At 36.1% G+C, this 24097-nt stretch overlaps 2 protein-coding genes across 4 annotated transcripts in view; one reads left to right on the top strand and one right to left on the bottom strand.

Annotated features, from left to right (window-relative positions):
* LOC107751709 (zinc finger FYVE domain-containing protein 16-like) overlaps positions 1 to 15852 on the top strand; it is a 25314-nt gene extending 9462 nt beyond the window's left edge. The window contains exons 5-18 of one of the 3 annotated variants that reach the window (XM_016567466.1): positions 3190 to 3366; positions 4413 to 4552; positions 4637 to 4850; positions 6000 to 6122; positions 6218 to 6373; positions 7592 to 7816; positions 7947 to 8029; positions 9576 to 9680; positions 9766 to 9916; positions 10361 to 10441; positions 10524 to 10686; positions 11904 to 12009; positions 12086 to 12262; positions 13678 to 15851. In XM_016567466.1, coding sequence (XP_016422952.1) covers positions 3190 to 3366; positions 4413 to 4552; positions 4637 to 4850; positions 6000 to 6122; positions 6218 to 6373; positions 7592 to 7816; positions 7947 to 8029; positions 9576 to 9680; positions 9766 to 9916; positions 10361 to 10441; positions 10524 to 10686; positions 11904 to 12009; positions 12086 to 12262; positions 13678 to 13836 — 2060 coding nt within the window. In that variant the 3' untranslated portion in view covers positions 13837 to 15851. Of the gene's footprint in view, positions 1 to 3189; positions 3367 to 4412; positions 4553 to 4636; positions 4851 to 5999; positions 6123 to 6217; positions 6374 to 7591; positions 7817 to 7946; positions 8030 to 9575; positions 9681 to 9765; positions 9917 to 10360; positions 10442 to 10523; positions 10687 to 11903; positions 12010 to 12085; positions 12263 to 13677 lie in introns of all 3 variants that reach the window. The other 2 variants (XM_016567473.1, XM_016567478.1) reach the window with 2 other exon arrangements.
* A 502-nt stretch (positions 15853 to 16354) lies between these two features.
* Positions 16355 to 20534, bottom strand: LOC107751757 (ankyrin repeat domain-containing protein 34B-like). The gene is made up of 2 exons (XM_016567526.1): positions 20423 to 20534; positions 16355 to 18336 (listed from the first exon to the last, which is right to left on the bottom strand). Exon 2 carries the CDS (start codon positions 18273 to 18275, stop codon positions 16674 to 16676), a length of 1602 nt encoding a protein of 533 aa, XP_016423012.1. The 5' UTR covers positions 18276 to 18336; positions 20423 to 20534; the 3' UTR covers positions 16355 to 16673.
* Positions 20535 to 24097: the final 3563 nt, after the last annotated feature.

The raw sequence follows: 24097 nt of genomic DNA on the forward strand, positions 1-24097 counted from the left end.
GGACCCCCGCCCTCCAGGACCAAGTTTGGGCACCCCTGCTTTAGGCTATAATTATTAACAAGCTAATCTTAGCTTAATGCGATCTCACAAAGTTCTGTTAAAGGGGTGGTTGACTGTTTTTTTCTAGGCTTGACTGTGTTTATTGGGGTGCAGTCTAACATGTGTTAATGCTTCGTTTTTTAAAAAACGCATTATTTTTCACATAATTTACCATTATTCTACACCGCTCTGTCCCTTCTCCTATAAACACGCTGATCATTTTCTGGTTTTATGAAGCCCCTCCCTCAGAAATACGTGATGGGCTCAGATTGGTTAGCTGGCCCAGTGTGTTGTGATTCGCTAAACCACCTAAACGTCCCGCCCCAATTTCTATTAGTTTTTAAATATTTTTTTATTTCAGTTTAAGTAATTTTAGGACTTAAATTTATTTCACTTAGTTGCCAAGGCAGCATTTTTATGTTCTTAATCTCATAAGTGTATTTTATTTAATTTAAGCTTTACTACTTTTTTAGTTTCCTTTCCTTTAGTTTCCGTATCCTTTTAATTTGTGTTCAACTTTTTTGTGGACCAAACATCTGAAGCTCTTTTATGTTTCAAGGGCTGATTTAATGGAGAAGATCAAGGTTTTATTTAATTTTTTTTGTCTTGGCCGGTCTATAAAAATAGGCTGGCACGCGGTGTGTGGCCGAGCGTGCGGTCCATTTGCACATTAAAAAGGACATTCATCACAGAGCGTCAGTGCTGCGAGGGTTCTCGCTGGGTTTGGTGCAGGGCTGGGTGGAGCCAGGGCACTGGTGCATGTCCTTGAGTGTGTGTTTGTGTGTGTGTGTGTGGTATAGGACCCACCTGGTGCAGTATTCGTGACACTCTCTCTCATTCACTCTCTGGGTTGAGGAATAGAGTTAGACACACACATAAACACACACACACATCTCGTCTTCAGGCGAGGAGCGTTTGTCACCACTCTCAGCCCAGGGCAGCCATTTAATACGACCTCTGTGCGTGTGTGAGACGGACGGACTGAGCTTGCACTCGCAGCCAGAGACGTTCGCCTGGTCCAGGACAGACGACAACTCAGTGTGAGCTTGCGGAAGTGAGCTGCGCCCTGTCTGGGATGAGAGAGGCTCAAGGATGCGCCCTCCATCTCATTCACTCGCGGACTCTCTCTCGCTTAACGGCAAGGCGGACACTTCCTCCGTCGCTCGGCGCACACTAACGCGGTCCTGGGAGACTAACAGGCAACCCGTGATTAACCTGGAAGAGAGTTAATTTAGGATGAGGTAAGCTCACTGAACTGAATCGAAATCGAGCCCTCTTGAGGCTCAAAGTGTAATTGATCATTTAATTTGGTTAACTATTTAAGTTTGTAACTTTTTTGCACCGTCTTTTGTGAATTTCCACATGCTGAAGGACGTTCCGTCCTGCTGGTTCTTGGCTTCACAGTTCCCATCTGTCTTGTGGTCGTAGCCGTTTTCACAGTGAGCCAGCATATTCGGCTTTCGTGCTTCTAGCTGACATGTTTGCGGGTGTCACAGGCAGTGCCAGTGTAATCAGGTCGATGAGCATCTATGAGCCTTAATCAACATAATGCACTCACGGCTGGAGGAGGTGTCAGCACACTGGGCTGTGGCTGCACTGGACGTCCTATTTCTTGAGTTCGGTTTGGTGGCTCATTGCCCATCACTTTAATTACAACAGTGCTGTGATTGACGCTCAGTGCGCTTGCTTGTAAATGTTTGATTTATTAGAATATGACTCAGCTGATTGAGGTTTGTACCACAGGTCAACAACTTGACAATAGATATTTCTAACAAAATATTTTAGTGTACATTATATACACTACCATTCAAAAGCTTGCAGTCTTTAAGATGTTTTTCAAAAAAGTCTCTACTGCTCACCAAGGCTGCATTTATTTGATCAGACACCATTAAAAACTGTACAATTGTAAAATATTATTGCAATTTAAAATAACTGTTTTTTTATGTGAATATGTTTTTAGATGTAATTTGTTGCTGTGATCAAATCTGGATTTTCATCATCATTACTCCAGTGTTCAGTGTCACATGATTCTTAAGAAATTATTCTAATATGCTGATTTGCTGCTCAAGAAACATTTCTGATTATTATCAATGTTGAAAACAGTTGTGCTGCTTCATATTTTTCTGGGAACAGTGATACATTTTATTTTTCCGGATTATTTGATGAATAGAAAGTTCAAAAGAACAGCATGTATTTGAAATAGAAATCTTTTGTGACGTTTTAAATATACTGTCGCTTTTGAACAGTTAGTCAATGCTGAATAAAGGTATTTATTTCTTTAAAAACAAAATCTTACTCACCCTAAACTTTTGAATGGTAGTGTATTATAAATATATTTGACATTTGAAGTGGCAGTTCACCCCAAAATGAAAATTGTCATCATTAACTCATGTTGTTCTGAAGCCATATGACTTTTTCTTTTATTGAATACAAAAAGCAGAACATTGTCGCTTTTCTTTCCATAAAATTAAAGCATATAAACCAGAGGTTGTCGATCTCTGAAAAGCACCATAGAAGTATTTCATACTTGCCAGTGTGCTATTGAAAGTCATCCAGAAGTTAGATGTGTGAGGAACAGATTGAAACGTATTCACTCTGCTGCAGTGGAGGGCAGGGTTTTCAGTAAATATTTACAAAGATATGGACGACAGCACACACGTCTACTTATAACTACTTATTTTTTGGAACTTTTTGGGCTAAATCTCTGTTTTTGTGTTCAACAGAAGAAAAAAGTCATAAAACTTGAGGATGAGTAAATGATGACTGAATTTTTGGCTGAATTATAAACTCCTTTTTTGTGCGAGTATGTATGTGTGAGTAAAACAATATTAATTTTGAAATAATTTAGGATGAGACTTTGATTGGATAGTTGCATATTAGATTTCTTTCATTACATAATTCGAAAAGTCAAGTAAAGTCAGATATGAAGTAGTATATTTTACAAAAGTATTAATTATATTGCCTTAATTTTAATTTAATCTTAATGTTAACTAAAGTTGTGTACAACCTTTAATGAGAAACCTCATACATTTCTAAAACATTTACCTAGTGTTCCTTTCTCTCTCTCATTCTCTGTCCCAGCATGACCTTTCATTCACCACACTGTAAAGACTGATTTAGGAATGGCTGATTTTGTGTGTTTGTGTGCAGCTCAAGCCCATGAGAGAATGATGAGCCCTACTGGGCCCAGTCCCAATCCCAACATCCCATCAGAGTACTGCTCCACCATACCGCCCATGCAGCAGGCCCGCGCCGCCGGCACCCTCAACTCTCCCCCACCCACCGTCATGGTCCCCGTGTCTGTCCTCAAACACCCCGGTAATGACGGTACGCACTGCACTCTGAGCCAGAGTTATAGCTCTTATGGCTATAAAACACAGTGACTTCCACTTAATATAATTACTTCATGAATGAAAGAGTGACTGCGTCCCAAATTTGCATGCACTACGTATCATATAGTGTGCTAGACTAGGTACACTACTATGTAAAAGTTTTGGGTCAGTACGATTTTTAATGAATATTTCTATTCAGCAAGTATGTATTAAATTGATCAAAAGTGGCATTTATAGACATTTAAAACATTACAAAAGATTTCTATTTCCAATAAATTCTGTTCTTTTGAACTTTTTGTTCATCAAAGAATCCTAAAAAATAAAATGTATCACAGTTTCCACAAAAATATGAAGCAGCACAACTGTTTTCAACATTGATGATAATAAGGAATGTTTCTTGAGCAGCAAATCAGCATATTAGAGTGATTTCTGAAGGATCATGTGACACTGAAGACTGGAGTAATGATGCTGAAAATTCAGCTTTGATCACAGGAATAAATGGCATTTTACAATATATAAAAAAAAAAAAAAAAGGTGATTTTAAATTGTAATAATATTTCACAATTTCTAGTGTATTTTTGATCAAACATTTGACCCAAACAAAACCCAAAATGTTAAATGGTATTGTAATTAGTGTAGAAAAAATAGAAAACAGAAAAAAAATTGTTTCCTCTTCATCACACCAAATATCATGGACATTTTATTTGATACACCTATTTCAAGTCAGTGTTATTTTAGTGTCATTGATATACTATTATAGTTTTATTAATATTTTAAATCAGATTTTGTTTTTATATTTTGTTTTCATTTCAATTTTAAAGTTTTAGTAAATGTGTTTTGTTTTTGTCATTTTTTTATTTCTATATAGTTATTCATTTTTATTTAAATTTTAGTTATTTTTAGCACTTTAAGTTAAACTGAAATAAAATAAGAATTGATGCATTGGCAACTAACTATTTTAGTTTTAGTTAACAAAAATAACCCTGTTTCAAGCCTTATCCTAACGAGTTGCTGTTTTTGTTTCTCCATGTGTTCTCGTAGGTTTTCCACGTGAGCAGAAGCATGTGTGGTTTGCTGATGGTATCCTGCCGAACGGTGAAGTCGCCGACACCACCAAACTGTCCGTACAGACCCGGAGATCCTCTCAGGAGTCAAGCCCAGTAACGCCAGACCCGCCAGGGGTGAGATGGCTAAATCCTCTTAACTGATGCTGGAGAGAACTGATAATGACAACTGAAGTCATTAACTGATTTGCTGCCTTTCAGCCTGATGGTAAATTGCCTGGTGAGTGTGATGAGAGCGCCGGAGGAAGTTCTGACAGCGCTGCCGAGGTGAGCCGCCCGCCCCTCAGAGGCCCGTGGGACTACGGCCTGCTCTGTGCGGTGGGCAGCTGTGTGCAGAGAGCGGTCAGTCTGGTGCCGGAGGATGATGAAGGTCTGCCTCCACTGCTCATTACCACAGGAGAGGAGGAAGATGGGGGTGAGCACTTTCAAAGGCTTAAACTAGAGGGTAGTCTCATTTTGATTGGGCTATAAGTCAACATCAATATTTATCAAAAAAAACAAATGCACAATATCGAAAATAAACTTGAACATGAACTCATGTACTTCATCTCCAGAGCTGTCACTTTCGCCATCATTTCATTTGAGAAAAACTAGTGTCAGATACACACACAAACTCAAAGGTCTTCGCAATGACCCACCAGAATAAAAGTATGGTTTAATTTGAAGAAATTATTACAAAAATATATAGCTGTTATATAGTAAAATGTACTTCTCTCAAAGTAAAAATGATAATAATACAACAATAAAACATTACTTTGAATTATTATTATCATTAATATTATTATTATTATTATTATTTTAAGGAGTATCATACAACTAAGATTTTGTCATCCATGTTTTAATTAATACAGTATAAAATTTCTGCGCTTTATTTGACCAAAAAAAAGTTTGACATAAAATAACATATTTTTGCTGGAAATTAGTTGTTATATTTTTGTTTATTTGTTAAAGTTTTAAGAATTTGCTTCTTTAGACCTCTTTTTTTTTGATGAAACAGAAACGCAAAATTTGGGGAAAAATATTTATAAATGAATAAAAGGTAGATTATTCTGTAGTTTACTTCTAAATAAATCAATTATATTCAGATTTATTCTCGAGGTCTAGCAAATATGTGGAATTCATTTTCTTCCCCATTAATGGTATGAAATTAATGTTGTGATAAATCAATATTGAATGATATGGTGGGGGGGGAAATGTTGTGATAATATTTTTTGGCAATATTGTCAAACCCTACTAAACAGGTGATTTTTAGCCAGAATCTTATTGCTTTAATAATACATTGGACTATTTGGTGAGAAATTTTGAGCATTTCATGCCCTCAGGCTCAGAAATTTGTCTATTGCAATGCCAGAATGGGTCCATGTGTGGCTTTGTAGATGACAGCAAAATACTATTTACTTATAGAAGTCAGTTAATATCCTGATTGAGTATAAAATGTCATTTAAATGTGTAGCTACCTTACTACCTTTAACTGAAGCTGCTGCCATTTTGGGTATTTTGTGACCTCACAATAGTCATTTTGCTGTTGCTGTCTTTTTGCTGTTTTTCTGTCATTGCATTGCAGATGTATTAGTTGAGGAACGTCCTGCTGCTTGCCAAATATTGCTGCTGTTGGAAGAGGGAGGCCCACAACCTCTGACCTTTGTGCTCAACGCCAATTTACTGGTGAACGTCAAGATCGTCACATGTATGTTACGGGATCTCAATCTGATGAAAATATGTGATCATGTCCAGCTTGTTCATTTGATAAACTTCATTGCCTTCTCTTTGTTTGTGTTGAAGATGGTGGGAAGAGGTGCTGGTGTCTGAGCTCTAACGGTCTTCAGGGAGTGGGCCAGAAGGAGCTGGTGTTTATAATTGAGTGTCTCCCAGAGGAGAACAGCCTGCCTAGAGACGTATTCAACCTGTACGTTAGTTTATACCAGGATGCACAGAAAGGTACGTCATACAAAACACTTCACAGTACAGGCAAAAACATTGTGCTTTCATGCACTGCTTGGTTTTGAGATCTTGGGCTTTTTGGCTTTTCATGACGTGATGTTTTAGACTAGTGGAAAGAAAACATCCAAAATAACTTTTAAGTGTTAATTTTATTGTAGTTTGTCTATTTGTGTCTCTACATTTAAATTACAATCCATATCTTTAAAGGCTGTTTTCTCAAAATGACTTTTTGCTCCACTTCAGCCGCGCTGACATACACCAAACTTTACAGTTTTTATACATTTTATTGCTAAAACCATGGTGAATTTTTTTCTGGCTGTTGACAGTATTTATTTTTTTCTAGAATGATGTACTTCTCAAAGTAAAAATAATATTAATAATAACAATAATACAACTTATTATAGTATTATTTTGAATTATTATTATTATTAGTAGTAGTAGTAGTAGTAGTAATATCATTATTATTATTAAGGAATATCTTACAACTCTTACAAATATTTTTTTTATCCATGTTTTAATTAATACAGTACAATTTCTGTACTGCAGCACTTTTTGACAAAAAATAAAATAAATAAAAATGCATTTTTGGGGGGAAATTCTATTGTGTATATATTGTATATTTATATTGTGTGTATTGTATATTGTATATATATATATATACACACACGCACACATGTATATTTATGTATTGACTAAATTGTTAAAGTTTCATGAATTTGTCCTAAACAACATTTTTGATAATAAAAATCTTAAATCCCCTCTGACACAACCTGTTCCGGAATGTCTGTTTCTAGAAATGCATGCAAATTAGTGCATATTTCATTAGTTAATGCATCATTTGCATATTTAAACATACCATACCAAAACATGTTTGCGATTCTTAATGTAATCAGTTAATTGAAGATGTATGGTGATATGTTAGTTAAATTATTACCCTATTCATCGGTAGTGTCTTGCCTTAAAGGGGAGACAAAACCGTCATAATTTGCTTTTTCATGTCCATATTCCATCCTCTTTCTGACTAAATAAAGTTTTAAAGTTTTGTTTTACTACTGTACTGATAAATTAGTATCAAAATAGATTTATACCAGCAGAAATATTTAGTTTTAAGGCTTATTTTGTTGCATGATATTTTATCTGTTTAATAAAAACACTAAATATTCAGAATGTAATTGAGTGATATTTATAGTGTTTTTCTTATTTTTCCCACCAAAGGGAAGTTCATCGAGCACCTTGGAAACGTGACGTTCACTGACAGTTTCCTGGGCAGTAAAGACCACGGGGGCGTCCTGTTCTTCACTCCAACCTTTCAGCCACTGGATGGTCTTGCTCTGCCGCAGGTCTCGTTCCTCTGTGGTGTTTTGATTCAGAAACTAGAGGTTCCCTGGGCTAAAGTGTTTCCCCTCCGACTGCTGCTTGCTCTGGGGGTGCAATACAATGGTGAGCCCTCATTAAAACATCCTTTAGTACACTAGAGAAGACTCTGTTTTTATTAAAATATTGTTTTTAAGAGATATAATATTAGCTCATAGTACCGTCTCCTCCAGTCATGTGGTGTTTGTTTTTACAGTGTATCCCTGCACTTTGGTGAGCGTGCGTTTCCGTGACTCAGTTTTTAAAGAGACGGGACACACCATCATGAATCTGCTCACAGTACGTGTTCACATTTAACCCTCGAGTATTGAACTTATTCATATAAATTTGCAATGCATTGTTCAAAGATGTACACTGGTGTTCAAAAGTTTGGGGTTGGTAAGATTTTTTAATGTTAAATAGTTGTAAATTTTGCATTGATGCATTGTACATTGTCCATACATATACATTACATTGATGCAAAGCCAAGTGTCACATGATCCCTCAGAAATCATTCTAATATATTGATTTGCTGCTCAAGAAACATTTCTGATTATTGTCAATGTTGAAAACAGCTGTGCTATTTCATTTATTTGAAATGTAAATCTTTTGTAACATTATAAATGTTTTACTGTCATTTTTTTTTTAGCAATTTAATGCATCCTTGCTGAATAAACACATTTCTTTCTTTAAAAAAAAACCCTTTGAACCTTTAAAAGATGATGTTTAAAGCTGTTTGTGGCTTAATGGTTCTCAAAGATGAAAGATATGCAGTTAAGGCCAAGATCATAATGCAGACTATTTGTTACTAACCTTATACACAATATCTAAATTTTAGGTTTAATGTGGTTTCAATTAAAAATGTTGTAATATGTGAGTCATTTCCCCCTAAAGGGTTTTAAATCGGAGATGGTTTGGTTAAGCTGTTTTTCCACCTTTCTAATCAGAGTCTCGGGTTCAGCTCAGGACAGATAATGAAGGAGATTAGAGAGCGCTCAAGACTCAAACCCAAGACCTCTCAGTGTGTACTTCAGCTCTGAGCCACTCTTGATTTCTGAGAATTAAAGAGCTTCTTTGGTCCCCATTCTAACTATAGTGCTTTCAAGTACACTTATGGCCACTTTTCTGGATGCAGGCATGGAAAAATGTGGTGCATCTCTGCAAATTAAGTTTATTTTGCATCTAAATTGGCTTATATTACCGGTTATTCTACTTTGCAGATCCATTTTAGTATGATGGTGAATGTAAACATGTTATCAAACTTTTGGCCCTGTAACCCAAAATCCTTTGTTTATTTATGGCTTAAAAAGATTTTTTTCAAGCAGCGAACCAACATTAAAAATATTCAAGGCAAAAACTAATAATTAAGTTGTACAATAATCAAGGAATTTTTTGCCCCTGTTAGCTATTTTTAATTATATGGACAAAAATAACATTACATAATACACATGACACACCTGTATTATTATAGGAATAGTTCACCCACAAATGACATTTTGCTGAAAATGTGCTCACCCTCAGACCATCCAATTTGTAGATGAGTTTGTGTCTTCATTAGAACATATTTGGAGAAGTTTAGCATTACATCACTTGCTCACCAATGGATGCTCTGCAGTGAATGGGTGCCGTCAGAATGAGAGACCAAACAGCTGATAAAAACATCATAATAATCCACAAGTAATCCACACCACTCCAGTCCATCAGTTAACATCTTAGCTGAAAAAGCTACGTGTTTGTTTTCAGCAAATTGGCAATTTTGGGTGAACTATTCCTTTAACTTTAGGCCTTGTAATGCCAAATCCTTGTTATCCACCTTCATTCTTGTGATTTGCTGATTCTAACACAGGATCTGAGGAACTATCAGTACAGTTTACCGGTGGTGGAAAATCTGAGAGTGCACATGGAGATGGGCAACAGCTACATCGACATTCCCAAGTCCGGGTTTAATCAGGTCAGAGTTATGTTTAAATTGTGTAGCAGTCAGGCTTCAGTGTTATTGTGTTGTTGAACGTGTTGTTTTGTTCTGGCTGTTGTAGATGCTGAAGGTGGTGAACTCCTCTAATGAGCATGTGATCAGTTTCGGTGCCTGTTTCAGCACTGAGGCCGATTCTCACTTGGTTTGCCTGCAGAACGAGGACGGAAGCTACCAGACGCAAGCCAACAGTATACCAGGAAAAACCAGGAGAGGTTAGTTAGTCACTGCTATAGCTAAAAAGCTTTAAAAACTTAGTGTTTTCTCTTGAATGTCTTAAAAGGATTTTATTTTTCAATCAGAGGGACCAACATTTCAATAATTTCAAGCCGTTGTAATTAACATGAAATTTTTTTTTTATTGCTTTTATATGCACAAAAATATTTAGATAATTATTTAAACTTACCAACAATAACATTTTAAATCTGAGGTGATATTAAAACATCTTTATGTTGTGATAGTTGCATGTTGCAAGACGAGGAATGATCGCAAGACTATTTAATATTATCAAAATCTTTAGGAAAACCAAACTTTCAAATGTACTTTGGTCAGCACCAAAAGTTTTAGTGTGAAATCACTCTTTAAGTTGTTTGTTGTGTAACATTTGTTATGTAATATGATAAGTGGATGTCTCACCGGACCCCATCTTTCATTTGCAGTGACTGGAGCTAGTTTTGTGGTTTTTAACGGTGCTCTGAAAGCCTCATCAGGATTCATTGCCAAATGCAGCATTGTGGAAGGTAATGCTGTCACACAAATCACTTTCAAACACTTCCTCAGGTCAAAACGTTTAATCATCACGCCGTCCCTCTTCATCTTTAGATGGGTTAATGGTGCAAATCCCTCCGGAGACCATGGAGGGTTTGCGACAGGCCCTCAGGGACCAGACCGACTTCCAGATCCCCTGTGGAAAGGCAGATTCGGAAGAGACACGAGAAAATGTGAATGTACGCTGGGTCGACTGGACCACACCTGTCAACACTGGGTACCAGCAATTTATCATATACATTTACACTATCAAAAGTTTGGAGTAGTTAAGATTCATTGTTTTTAAAAGAAGACTCTTATGCTCATCAAGGATGCATTTATTTGATCAAAAATATGGTCAAAACAGCAATATTTTTACAATTTAAAATAACGTTTCTATTTTAATATAATTTTGAAATGTAAAGAGATTAGTTAGTCACTTCTATAGCTAAAAAAGCTTAAAAAACTTAGTGTTTTCTCTTGATTGTCTTAAAAGTATTTTATTTTTCAATCAGAGGGACCAACATTTCAATCATTTCAAGCCATTGTAGTCAAGTAGATATTAAATGAAAATCTAAAAATCAAGTGAAAAGTAATCGAGGCATGTTTTTCCCAGTGATTTTGACTGAATTAACACAAAGAAAAAATATATATTTAATAATTTTTATTTATATGCACAAAAATATTACATAATACAAGGGCTGTCAAGTCAATTAATTGCGATTAATCGCATCCAAAATCAAAGTTTGTTTACATAATGTATGTGTGTGTACTGTATATATTTATATGTATATATAAATGCACATACGTACTTTAACATTATTTTCATCAATATATACAAATAGAAAAAAGTTCTTTTAAATTGTAATAATATTTCAGTATTTTTATCAAATAAATGCAGCATAGGTGAGCAGAAGAGACTTATAAAAAAAATCCTAATTATTCCAATCTTTTGACCAGTAGTGCATAGGAAACATTAACAGCAAATGTGGAAGGCCACGTGATCCTTCAGAAATCATTCTGATATGCTAATTTGCTGAATTTGCTGTTTAACATTATTTTCATCAATATATACAAATAGAAAACAGTTCTTTTAAATTGTAATAATATTTCAGTATTTTTATCAAATAAATGCAGCATAGGTGAGCAGAAGAGACTTATAAAAAAAATCCTAATTATTCCAATCTTTTGACCAGTAGTGCATGTTCTCACCAGATTCTTTCTTGTGGAGGTTCAGTATGCCAATACTGTACTGAATAACCACTTTACTGAATGATAAATCACTATTGATCTGTTTGGCTGCTGATGCCAGTGACCTTGAAAATGTTTTCTGCATTAATTAGGCATTATTTAATATTCATTCCTTCAGCTTCCTTTGACTGTTAAGATGCTGTGTCAGGCCAAATTTAATTCCCCTAAGACAGTATAACGTGTAACGTGTTTGCATGTTTGCAGAGTCACCAGTCCGGTGGATGGCAAGTCTCTAGAGGGAGTGTCCAGCGTCAAGATCCAGCAAGACTCAGAGTTTGAGATGGACGGCCGAACCATCAGGTGTACTGAGGTGAGTACGGCATGATGCCTGCAAAAGAAGGGATTTTATTGATGTAATCTCTGCTTCATGTCCCATCTCCCATCAGGTCTTCTATGTGCTGAAGTCTTCAGACGTCTCTCTGTCTGCCGTCTTCACGTCATCGGCTCAGTTTCAGAGAGAGATCGCCACCGCCAGCTGCGCCGCCCTCTGCCCGCACCTCTCTGTGCTCGTGGCGAATGGGTTCAACTCTCTCGCACTCCGGGTCTCCACCGACTCAGACATGGTAAATTATTTTGGGTGCTAAATTACACAGCAGTGTTGACTAAACAACAACTTCCCAGGCTAAAACCTGCTCATTTTATAATATAAGATCAAAATTGTTGTCAACAAAAGAGCAGCTTTAAGGGCTTCCTGTGGCTCATCCAGCAAAATAAAAGTTTGAGCTTTGAAAATTAAGAAATTAGAGCTAGCCATATATATAAGAGTTCGTTTGCAAAAACCGATAACTCCATTTTTATTAAATTTTTTTCAGAAATCACGTTTTTTTTATGTATTCCAAGTAATATCAATGAAACTGCAGTTGGGTTGTTTTGATTAAGTAATAATAACTTAAACAAATACAGGTAATTTACAGAATTAAAGTTCATTGAAAGTATGTTTTTTTTTCTTATATTAAATTATATAGATTTATATATTCTATCTATCTATCTATCTATCTATCTAGTCTTGTAAAATTGCAATACTAATTTATGGCTAGTTTAAATTTCTTAATTATCAGTAGTTGCTCAAAAGATTTTAATAAATATTACTAATGTTAAATTTTAACATTTATAATTATAAAAATGTATAATTGTTAATATATTAGTATTGCAACAGTGAAATATTTCAATAATAATATTTCTAATTTGTTTGATATTTTATGTACACTGAACAAAATTATAAACGCAACACTTTCGTTTTTGCCCCCATTTTTCATGAGCTGAACTCAAAGATCTAAGACTTTTTCTATGTACACAAAAGGCCTATTTCTCTCAAATATTGTTCACAAATCTGTCTAAATCTGTGTTAGTGAGCACTTCTCCTTTGCCGAGATAATCCATCAACCTCACAGGTGTGGCATATCAAGATGCTGATGTTACGGGGCTGAGAAGACGTGAGACGTGCGGATCCATATGCAAGCTTTATTAACATCAGAGGAGGTCAGTCACTAACACAGATTTAGACAGATTTGTGAACAATATTTGAGAGAAATAGGCCTTTTGTGTACATAGAAAAAGTCTTAGATCTTTGAGTTCAGCTCATGAAAAATGGGGGCAAAAACAAAAGTGTTGCGTTTATAATTTTGTTCAGTGTAATATATTTAATGTAATGTTAATACTAAAAATAATCATATAAGTTATGTTCATATATAATCACAAACTTTTGGGTCAAATTATGCAGCCCTTTTTTTCATATACAGTAGTCAACATTTGAAGTGGGTCTAAACCTTTCATCAAAGTTGTCCTAAAACCTAAAACCAAAAATGCGTTCTTGTCTTGGGACAACTTTGATGAACTTTTTTCATCCACTTCCAAATATTGACTACTACTTATATATATTTTATGCAGCCCTTTAAACAAGCACAGCAAACCTGGAGCCTTTTTTTAATCACATTTAAAATCACAATATTTAGCAGAATCACTCGTTGTATTTTTATAGGTTGAGTATCAGGCTGGCTCTGGTGGCCACCTCCTGCCTCAGAAGTATATGAACGATCTGGACGGGGCTCTAATTCCTGTTATCCACGGAGGAAGCTCCTGCGTCCCCCATCAGGCCGTGGACATGGAGTTTTTCTTCTACATCTCACTGAGCATTTGAACACTGGTGACTTACAAACTTTCCAGCCACAGGCAACCTGTCAGACCTTCACGATCGGTACCAATGAATCACAGATGCAGATAGACAGACTCCGTATCTGATCTCTGACAAGGTATGGAGAGTTTGATGCATTTTAGAGGAAAAGCACTTCACTGAAGTGGCACTATATTAGCGATCCTTTAGAATAAAGAAAGAGGTCTTGGATCAGCAACAAAAATAAAAACGTGAGAACTTTGCTGAGCTTTGCTTCTTCAGTCGTGTTTCCAGGGTCTGATTGTTGGATGCTGATCGACGAATGTTAGTTTGAACGCGAACAGAATTGTTTATGTATGACTATGATGTCAGATATACTGGTAATTATAATCGTTACTTGATTACACACATGGCAACCGAGCATATGAAGTGCTGTTTCTTTATGTCTGTTTTTTTCTGAGCTGGAATCTGCAATCTTTTTTTCCCATCCATCATAATTTACTGTTACCATATGAAGTAGCTTCATGTGGACTTAAGAATCCATATGAACGTTTTATGTAATGCTTATTGTACTTTTTTTTTTTAAGTACTGCATTTTATGATTAGTAATTTTTCTCAATCTGTAAAATACACAGAGGGTAAAATACGCCTCGGTTTGATTGTTTAAAACATATAGATGAAATCATCTGCTAATTCGATTAAGCTTTTATTAAGCTTAAATACTATTTTTGGAACAGACAGTTCATGTGTTGATTAAAGGTGATATTTTTGATAGGGCATTGAAATTACAAATTATTACACGTACTGCAATTATAACCCCAAAAAAGCTAATGAAATTCTTGTGAAAGCATTGTTTCAAACCACATATTATATTTACCAGAAAAGTTCAGAGTAAAGGATGATAGGATGATTTCTATGAAAAGATTTGCTTTAACATTTATATAATTATTTTCACACTACTGCATTAATTAAACAAAAGGTCATTTATTGAGATCTTTAAATGGCTTTATTTTACTATTAGTTCATTTTACTGGACAAAATGAAAAACAGCCCCATCTGTTTACACTACAAATGTGTTGTTGGTGTAACCAGCCAGGAATTGAAGAATCCTTAGAGCTTTGAATGTTGGCCTGAAAAAAAAAATCAACACATCTGAACACTTTCCATGTTTTTTCATTTTTAAAAATTTGTCAACCCACCATGATACGAGTTAACAAGGCTGCCAAATGTCCTCAATATACTCCAGACATTAAAATATCTGTAACTGTTTGACAGATTGAAGAATTATGAAAACGCTTTCCTTATGAAATATGCTGGATGGTGTTTCTGAATTAAGTAGCCATTTTATAAATGCAATAACCTTGAGTTCTTTCACTTGACTGTGATCCTACAATTTTACATTCAGCTTAAAATGTACCTTAAACCTGCAAAACAAAGCTTTTTTCCCTCAAATGAATTGTGATTATATTGATGCCAAGTTTATGAAATCATTACTTTTTAAATGCTGCAGCTTAACAAAAATCTAAATTCATTAATTTGCAAAATGCACTTTTACTGTGGTTGGTGAAAGGAAATACAGGACGAGTGATTGTTTCTTATTTTTTATTCAGTTTTTCTTCATGGTGATAAAATACAACATAAACAGTGATGAATCAGTTTATTTGATATATTGACTGGTATATTTAAATAATCTGAAGGCTTCTATAATTCTGTCACAAACCAAATACAAATGTTCTTAAGATACACATGATTGTTGAGATTAAATGTCTGTGAAATGAGTTGAGCATTTTATAGACATCTCAGATCCTTATTTGGGCTTTGTGGAATATTTTGGGAGTTAAATTATTTTCTCACTGTTACTGATTAATTAAATCATCACAATTAAAGTATTTTTATGCTTTACAAAAAGCTGTTAAGATGTACCAGTTTGCATCATGTATATCTATTTATTCATGAAAACCAGATTTATTTGATGAATTATCTGGTATGGGACCTAAGGATGTTCTTCAAAACAACATTCATTTCTAATATGTATCTCATGTAGAATAAAATTTTGATAAATATACAAATTTTTTGTCTCATGCTCATTTATGACATGTTTCTAACAGCCTTTTGTTTTGCCATTTAGATGAAGTGAGATTTTCTAAATGGGTGAGGGATTTGCTGCAAATTTACTGCTCGCGTTATAGTTCTGTTGTAATAGTTTTATTTTTAAAAGACATTGTGAACATCAAACACAACACACAAGCAAAGGTATGTTCCATACACAATGACTCAAATGTATTATGAATGAATTTGTATGTTGGCAAGCTGAATTTCAATGCCAGTAATGTCTTAACCACGAGTTGAATGGTATTTTGAACCTACAGGTCATTTAAATGTTTTTGTATCCTGTTTTCTTAGCTATTGAAGCTCTATCCACATTTATAACCAATTGTTCCTGTTAAGTCATCTTTGACTGTAAAGGTGCGGCCACATTTGTGAAATTTCACAGGCAAATAAAAGGTCCATTGTCAATAGCATAGAGATGCATGAAGCACTGCTTAACACAGAAATCACTTTCAAACCAAGCAGATTTACTGTACGTAACCAACTTCCGCCCTCACGTGAAGCTCACACGCCGATTCCTATTGGAATGACTGGATTTTGTCCATGAAGTTTCACAGAGCAGTAGTAAATGTGACTTCACCTTAAGGATGCATGGTTACATTTTTTTGTTTTTGATTAGACTGAAAAGTATAGATGCTATTTGTTCAGTTTCAGGGACCAGCAATCATTTGGTGTCAGTGCAAATCGATGCCATTGTTACCGTTTATAACAGTTGCAACCATTCAGTGTCCAAAAATGTTTGTGAAGTCACCATGTCACTTGAGCTGCTCGGTTTGCATGGAGTGTCTTCTCATCAGCATCCTCTTGGTCTTGAGATCCTTTGGAAAACCCGCAGGAGCCGAGGGAATGCAGGGCTTTGTCCCTGCTGCTACGCCACAAACTGCTTTGTTGCTGGAGCTGATGCTGCTTGGGTTGCCACTTCCGGTGATGTTTGGGATTGGTGCATGCTGGTTCAGCGGAGGGAGGAAACCAGCTCGAGGATGGGAGATGGGATCCAAAAGCGCCCCGGAGCCTCGGCGCTCGTAGCTGATGGGATTCCTCCTGTGCAAGTGCATCAACGAAGCATTCTCAAGAGACTCCCTGGAGCCCACCAAAGTAGGAGAACGCGAGTTAGCAAGTTTTCTCTTCTCTAACTGTCCTTTACGGGCTTCTGAAGAGTTGGCGAGGCTCACCGATAGTTGGGAATCGGAGCTGTAGTGGTCCATTCCTAGTTTCCTTCTCTGAATGATGTTACGGAGACTGGACACGGCCAAATTTGGCAGGGATTTGTCCGGATCCTTCTCAGCCGGTAAAGCTTCTGCACTGCTTTTGCAGTGAAGATTGGGATGGGATAAAGAGTGCAGGGATGATAAGCTATCAAAGGACATGTTTCGGCACAGTGCTCCTTCCGGTCTTAAACCGTTGCTTCCTTGCCGTAGAGTTTGACTCAAAGAGTTGGCTTCTTTCACATCAACACTGCAATGCCGCGATAGTGGCGTGTTATCAAAAGCCAATCTGTTCATTCTGAAAGTAATTTCCTCTTCGGGTGTGATGTCCGGGAGTTCCTCCGTAGCGGAGGTGCTTTTGACATGCTGTTGGGCCAAGAAAGACTGTGGGATCTTCAGCCAAGGCTCAGAGTGTAATCTTTGGAGATTGTGGATTTTGCTCAACCGACTGTTTACCAGGGGAACCTGGTGGGATGGAGAAGTTGGCTGGGAATTGGTCATACTTTGGAGGTCCTGGAAGGAAAACATGTGCTCTGTAGGACTAGAAGAAAGAGTCCCCTGTGGAGAGGTACTGAGGAGAATATCAGATGGAGAAGCACAGGGAACAATTGTGGAACTCCATTGTTCCACCATTGCAAGCGAAGGAATAGGTAGGTACTGTTTAGCCGTTTGCCTTCCGCATGCAAGTTTGTCAGGGGTGATGATGATGACTTCTTTTCCTCTGGCTTTGCAGGCATCCATCAAGATTTTAAGAGTTTCTTCATCGCTGGCATTGATGGCGTATATCAGAGCCGAAGAACCGGTGTGGTCCTCAAGACACGGATCCGCCCCGCTACCCAAGAGCAGCACCACCACCTCAGGACCGGCTTGCTCCAGACAGGCGTGCATTAGAGCCGTCTTCCCATTCTTGTCTTGGATGTTCGGATCAGCACCACTTTCAAGCAGGTACCCAACCATCTTCACCTTCGAGACACTTTGGTGGTCCATATGCCTGCTCCTGCAGGCGACCATCAAGGGTGTTTCGCCACACTCATTACTCTGATTGATATAAGCGCCGCCTTCCAGGAGAAGCCGTGTGAGACGGAGACGACTTAGATAGACGGCCTTAAGCAAGGAGTTGCCATCAGTGTTGACAACTTGTGGACCTTCCATCTTCACCTCTTTCACTGAGACTCGCACCTGACGGGGATCACGTATGCTGCCATGACAAAGCCTGTGAAGAGGGGAATAATGTTAGGTATTTGTCGCAAGGGATGTATGGAAGACGGTCCAGCTCTTCTTATGGCAAATTACACACATTGCATCTACACAATGGAAGTCTCGTGTAGCTTTGAATGATCCTATTGTGTTCGGCTCGTTATTAGATGCTTGATTGGTTGCACACAAATGCTGCAAGATGATAAAACAGAGCCAAATGCACTTTCGCTCTTTCTGTGTTTCTTTATTCAGTTCTGCTCAGCAACAAGCTCCTTTTTTGTAGAATTACAGCTCTCCCTCTCAAGCAATTTTTTTTCTGAAAAGCTAAATTCAATAAACCGAAGCAGAGACCTTGGCTTTATTGTTTGCCATTACTGCCAGACAACATTCTTAGCGCTGCCTGTCCTTTTCAGCATGAGCGCAAAGCTTGGCCTTCCTCGCGCTTTCTTTAGGAACAGCATCTTTCTAAAGGCGATTGTGTTTGCTGTCCTTGGTGTTACTTTCTCAGACACGTCTGCAGAACATCATGCCTCTGATTGAGGTTTATAAAGTGCTCTTGAATAGCTTTTAAGTCAATTGGAGAGACGGTATGTGCTTATGTAAAGAAGGTATGGATACTGTATTCAGTTAGCTTCGTCCTACATCTAAGCAATGCATTATAAAGAAGTCTCCTTGCATTTATTATAAGTTACTTTTGCCAAAGCATTTGTAGTTGTTTGTTTTTGCTAACTTCATGCTTCTCAACTCCGAATGAGACATTTTCATATGTATTTTTTTAATTTGCATGTCAATTTCAACATGATGGACTCATTTCGAATGCACATTCGGACATTCCTGGTGTTATTGTTTACAGTTCTAAATGGTGTAGAAACAATTAAATGTAAATGTCACAAATAGTTGCAAAGAAATGGCAAGTAACATTGAATTAAACATGAAATTTTGAAGTAGAAAGACTGAAATAGTATTTTCTTGTAAAACTTGCTCCAATCTTTATTTACAACCTCAAAAAAAATGCTGTGTATTTCAAAGATAATTTCTATATTTTACCAAATTTCACCAGATGCCTTATGAAATCAAAACTGACCCATTTTGCACTAGAAAAAAAAATGCTGGTAAATTTCACAATTTATTACAGAGAAATGCAATTAAATGTGACATTTTGAAGTAGAAAAACTGAAATAGTGTTTTCTTGGAAAACATTCCTGGTGTTATTTCAGAGATAATTTCTGTAGTTTTTGCGATCTTTCACCAAAATACATTGCTTTACTTTGCTTCTCAAATGACTGTCCTTTTCTGCTGATTCTTGTGTCTTGTGCTCCTTTACTCGTCAAATATCGAGTTTCAGGTTACAGAAGCAAAATGCTTGCAAATGTCATTTAATGTGGACTTTAATCATGTTGCATGCTGCAGATGTTGAAATCAAAGCCACAGCTCTCTGTCTGCCAGTGAAACAACATCAGTACTGACTATCCAAATACCAATTGCATTTCCTCTATGTGAAAACAAGGGTTTGAACAAGTTGTCATGAGCAGCTCGCACGCTGTTACCATGGAGGAAATGACGATTGCTTTTGAGTAGCTGTGACTTCTACCCTGTCAGCGATGTTCTGCCGAGCTGCTCAATTCTACTGGGAGCAGGTACGGAAGCTCCACTTATGCACTTAAAGTCCTGTCCAGCTGTTTTGCACAAACAAATCAGAAAATGACTCCATGCCATTTGCTTCAATTCTTCAAGCTTTTGTAATGTACATGGAAAGATGATGTATGAGACGGCATATTCAGTATGCACTTGAGATTTTGAAGAGGTCGCAAAGTGTTTCTATTCTAAACAAGGTACTGTGGTTCAAAGCGCTCTCTGCTCTGTGCCAACTGAACCAGTGAAACACAAGAAAATACATCTAACGACGCTTTAAGCAAAGCAAAGAATGTAAACTTCGTGACATGGGAGTAGAATATGTTCTGTCTTCAGTTTGCATATGGTAAAAATTAAGTATGATTATCAGAAGCTGCTCGTTTCATCGTTTAATGTCAAATACTACAGACTTGCAGTGTTAATGCAGAAGTAAATGGATAAAGAAGAGAAAAAATAAATTTTGTTCTTACCGTGTAATCAGAAACGTAGACTTGAGTCAGTGATGTTTTGCCAGTGTCACAGCTGCCCGTCTGTCTGTAGTGTTAATGTGTTTGACTGTGCTTGCATTGCAGGCATGACGTTGATCAGATCTAAGCGACAATGAGAGGTGCTTGATTCACATGCTGAGAGAGAAACAGGCAGGTGGGAGAGAGAGAGAGAGAGCAGGAAAACATCAAGACTCAAAATAACCCTGATTCTCAGGAACTTCAGGTACACATTTGGACCCTTTCAGAGTTTCAGAGAATTGATTTAGAAGCAATTTAATCTCAAGCAAGATTAAATGGCTTGCTACCACAAGAGTGAATTCATCAAAACCTGTCCAGAGACTATTTTATTTTATTTTTATTTATTTTTTTGTTTATTTTTAATTTTTTTTATTGTGTATGTTTTGTTTGTTTGTGTATGTATATATGTATATGTACTGTATATGTGACCCTGGACCACAAAAGCAGTCTTAAGTTGCTGGGGTATATTTGTAGCAATAGCCAAAAATACATTGTATGGGTCAAAATTATTGATTTTTCTTTCATGCCAAAAATCATTAGGATATTAAGTAAAGATCATGTTCCATGAAGATATTTTGTAAATTTCCTACCGTAAATATATCAAAACTTAATTTTTGATTAGTAATATACATTGCTAAGAACTTCATTTGGACAACTTTAAAAGCGATTTTCTCAATATTTAGATTTTTTTGCACCCTCAGATTCCAGATTATCAAATAGTTGTATCTCGGCCAAATATTGTACAATTCTAACAAACCATACATGTGTGTGTGTATGTTTTTAACATGATAGATAGATAGATGTGCTTGATTGATTGCCATATAAAATAATACAATATTTCAAAACAACAGTGCAACTGTGCTTCATTTTATTAATGCAAAACTACTGTAAACTTAATTTAACGTAGTAAGTTATTTTATGTTTTGATTTTGGGGCTTAATTATTGCAATTAATCCATTAATTAATTTTGCAGCTTGTAACGCATCATTAATGTTGTTAGTTCGTTTAAGTATTGCTTCAGTGTATTGATCTTGAGTTTCACAGGGACACTGCACCATTAAACTGTACTTCCGGATGCCTTCATCTGTGGTTTGTACAGCATTTGTCGCATGTGTAATGTCTCAGAACTCAAGGACATGCAGATGGCAGCACTTTAAAATGCTTTTCGTTGCTTGTACCAAACAGGAAGCGACAGCTGTATGTACTGTCTTTTTTCATCATACCTTTGAAATAATGGTGTTTACGTGGTGCGGTGGATCTGAAATAGTAGCTACTTTACATATGTGAAAGAACTGTCGTCAGGTTGATTGGAAGGTGAGATGCCGTAGTTTCAGTGCACTTGAGCAATGCCATCTCCATGGCAACCAGTGGAATAAAGAAACGCTGCGTATGAGTCTCGCACAGGTTGGACTAAACTCACAGTGAACTTCCAGATTACGGCTCCCACAGACCGAGTGCATCTGATTACTGCAGCGACTAACTCAGCACTTTACCACCACGCAATAATCGCATAAAAATGGTGGGGGGGGGATAGTAAACGAGTTGGTTTTGGTTGTGATGATATTAGGTGTTCTGGTGTCTAGAGTTATGTAAAGTAGAAATATTTCAAAGCTAGAACTGAAATGTTACATGTGTAAAAGCTGGAAGTACATGGTCAGACGAGTCCTGTTTAAGGACTAAGAAATAACTGTGCATATGTAATTTATTAATCTAATGAATGTCTCTAATATATTAACCAAACCGATGACTGGTTGACCTTTCAGGCCTTCCATGTTGCAGCATGTTAATTACAATGATTTTATTAGTTTATTAGTCATTTATCAGAAAAATTTTGCTTGATAGATGGAAGTGTTGAAATGGAATACTAGAAAGTATGTTTTATTTCATTATTTATCATTTTATTTTTGTTTTATTATTTAATTTATTTTTTATTTTTTTAATTTTTTTTACTGTTTTATTTTTCTTTCTTTCTTTTATTTTATTTTTTGTTTAATTTTATTTCATATTCAATTCTATTTTATGGTATTGTGTTTTATTTCGTTTGATCTTTTTACTGTATTGTTTAATGGTTTATTTGATTTTATTCTATTTTATTTTTTATTCAATGCTATTATTTGTTTTTATTCTATTCTATTGTATTCAACATTTTCGTTTTATTTTATTCATTCTGTTTTTAATGTTGTTTATTTTATTTTATTCATTTAGTTTTTTATTTTATCTATTATTATTTTATTTATTTTGTTTTTATTTTTTACTGTTTTAATTTTCTTTAAATTATTTTATTGTATTCTGTTTTGTTAATTTGATTTTTACTGTATTTTATTGTTCTTTAACTTTTTCTATTTTATTTTTTGTTTAATGTTTTTATTATTTATTTTTACTCTATTCTATTTTTCAACTTTTTCATTTATTTCATTTTATTCATTCAGTTTATATTATATATATTTTTTTTTATTTTATTGCACACATGGAGCTGTTTCATTGCTCATGTGTCTGTTGTTAATAGAAACCATGAACCTGCTTCACAGTGGACAGTCTAATTGTTTAGCCATCGTCATGGCAACTATTCAAGAACATCAGGTGCTACTTTTCCCAGTAAACTGAGTGACATTAATGATGCTTTTCCTCTATTAGCAGTCGGCAGCGTCCGCTCAGATTGATTTTCATTTCAGTACAAAAACATGTCAAATCTATAATCAGATCAAGAAAGCATGAAAGCTGTTTCCTGTGCAAAACCTGCTGACACAATACTAGTGTTGTGGGTGGTTGCAAAGGTTTTGCTATGCAGTTACAATGGTCTTCTGAGGCTTTTAGTACATTGCTACGCTGTTGATAAGGTCTGAATGGTTGACAAAATATTGCTAAGTAGTTGATTAGGGCGTCAAAAGACCCCAGTCATGATTTTCAGGATCTGAAGTTTCAAAACAATAGTAGGCTACTGGTGATGCTCGGCTTCTCAAACACCACTAAAAATGACCTATTCATTCTGGACGTGCCACAAGATGGCACTCTATCAGCAGTTTTAACAGCTTTGTTTGTATAATGATTTAATTCATTTGAATATCATATTAATATCATAAGATCTCAGCTGCTGACAGAATCTGTGTTTTTAGTAGCAATAGAAATAGTTCTATAGTAACACCACTTAAAACAGCACAGTTAATTTATTTGTTCTGTTCATTTCATGTTTTGCAAATCTGACGCTGAAGTTTTGGTTTGTTCTTGCACATAAAGATGATGTTTGTTCCCAGTATCTGAACATCTGGCCTGGAAATACCCTTTCCAAATCCATAAATCTTGACTCTTCATTCCATTTGCGTTTGTTTAGAAACAGCATCTACAAACAGATTGCCACACTATCCCCTTTTCTGAGATTTATGAGTATGCCGCTATTTTTGGGACTGACAGACAAACCAGTAATCCCCCATAATCCCACAGGGTTGCCCTTGCTGAAGCGTTCTATGACCGAAAGACTTCCACATCTTTTGGAAGTAATACATTTTCAGTTTTAAATGAGTTACATTTTTCAGATAAATAATTAAATAATTATCGAAAAATATTAGAAAATGTACAAAGAAAATTCTCTCTCTCTTTCTCTCTCTCTCTCTCTCTCTCTCTCTCTCTCTCTCTCTGTCTCTC

The sequence above is a fragment of the Sinocyclocheilus rhinocerous genome, unplaced genomic scaffold, assembly GCF_001515625.1.
Source record: "Sinocyclocheilus rhinocerous isolate Xijiao unplaced genomic scaffold, SAMN03320098_v1.1 scaffold2207, whole genome shotgun sequence".
In the NCBI taxonomy this organism is placed as follows: domain Eukaryota; kingdom Metazoa; phylum Chordata; class Actinopteri; order Cypriniformes; family Cyprinidae; genus Sinocyclocheilus; species Sinocyclocheilus rhinocerous.

Coding starts and splice junctions, on each gene's coding strand:
- LOC107751757 (XM_016567526.1), bottom strand. CDS start 18,275: ATGGAAGGTCCACAAGTTGTCAACACTGATGGCAACTCCTTGCTTAAG.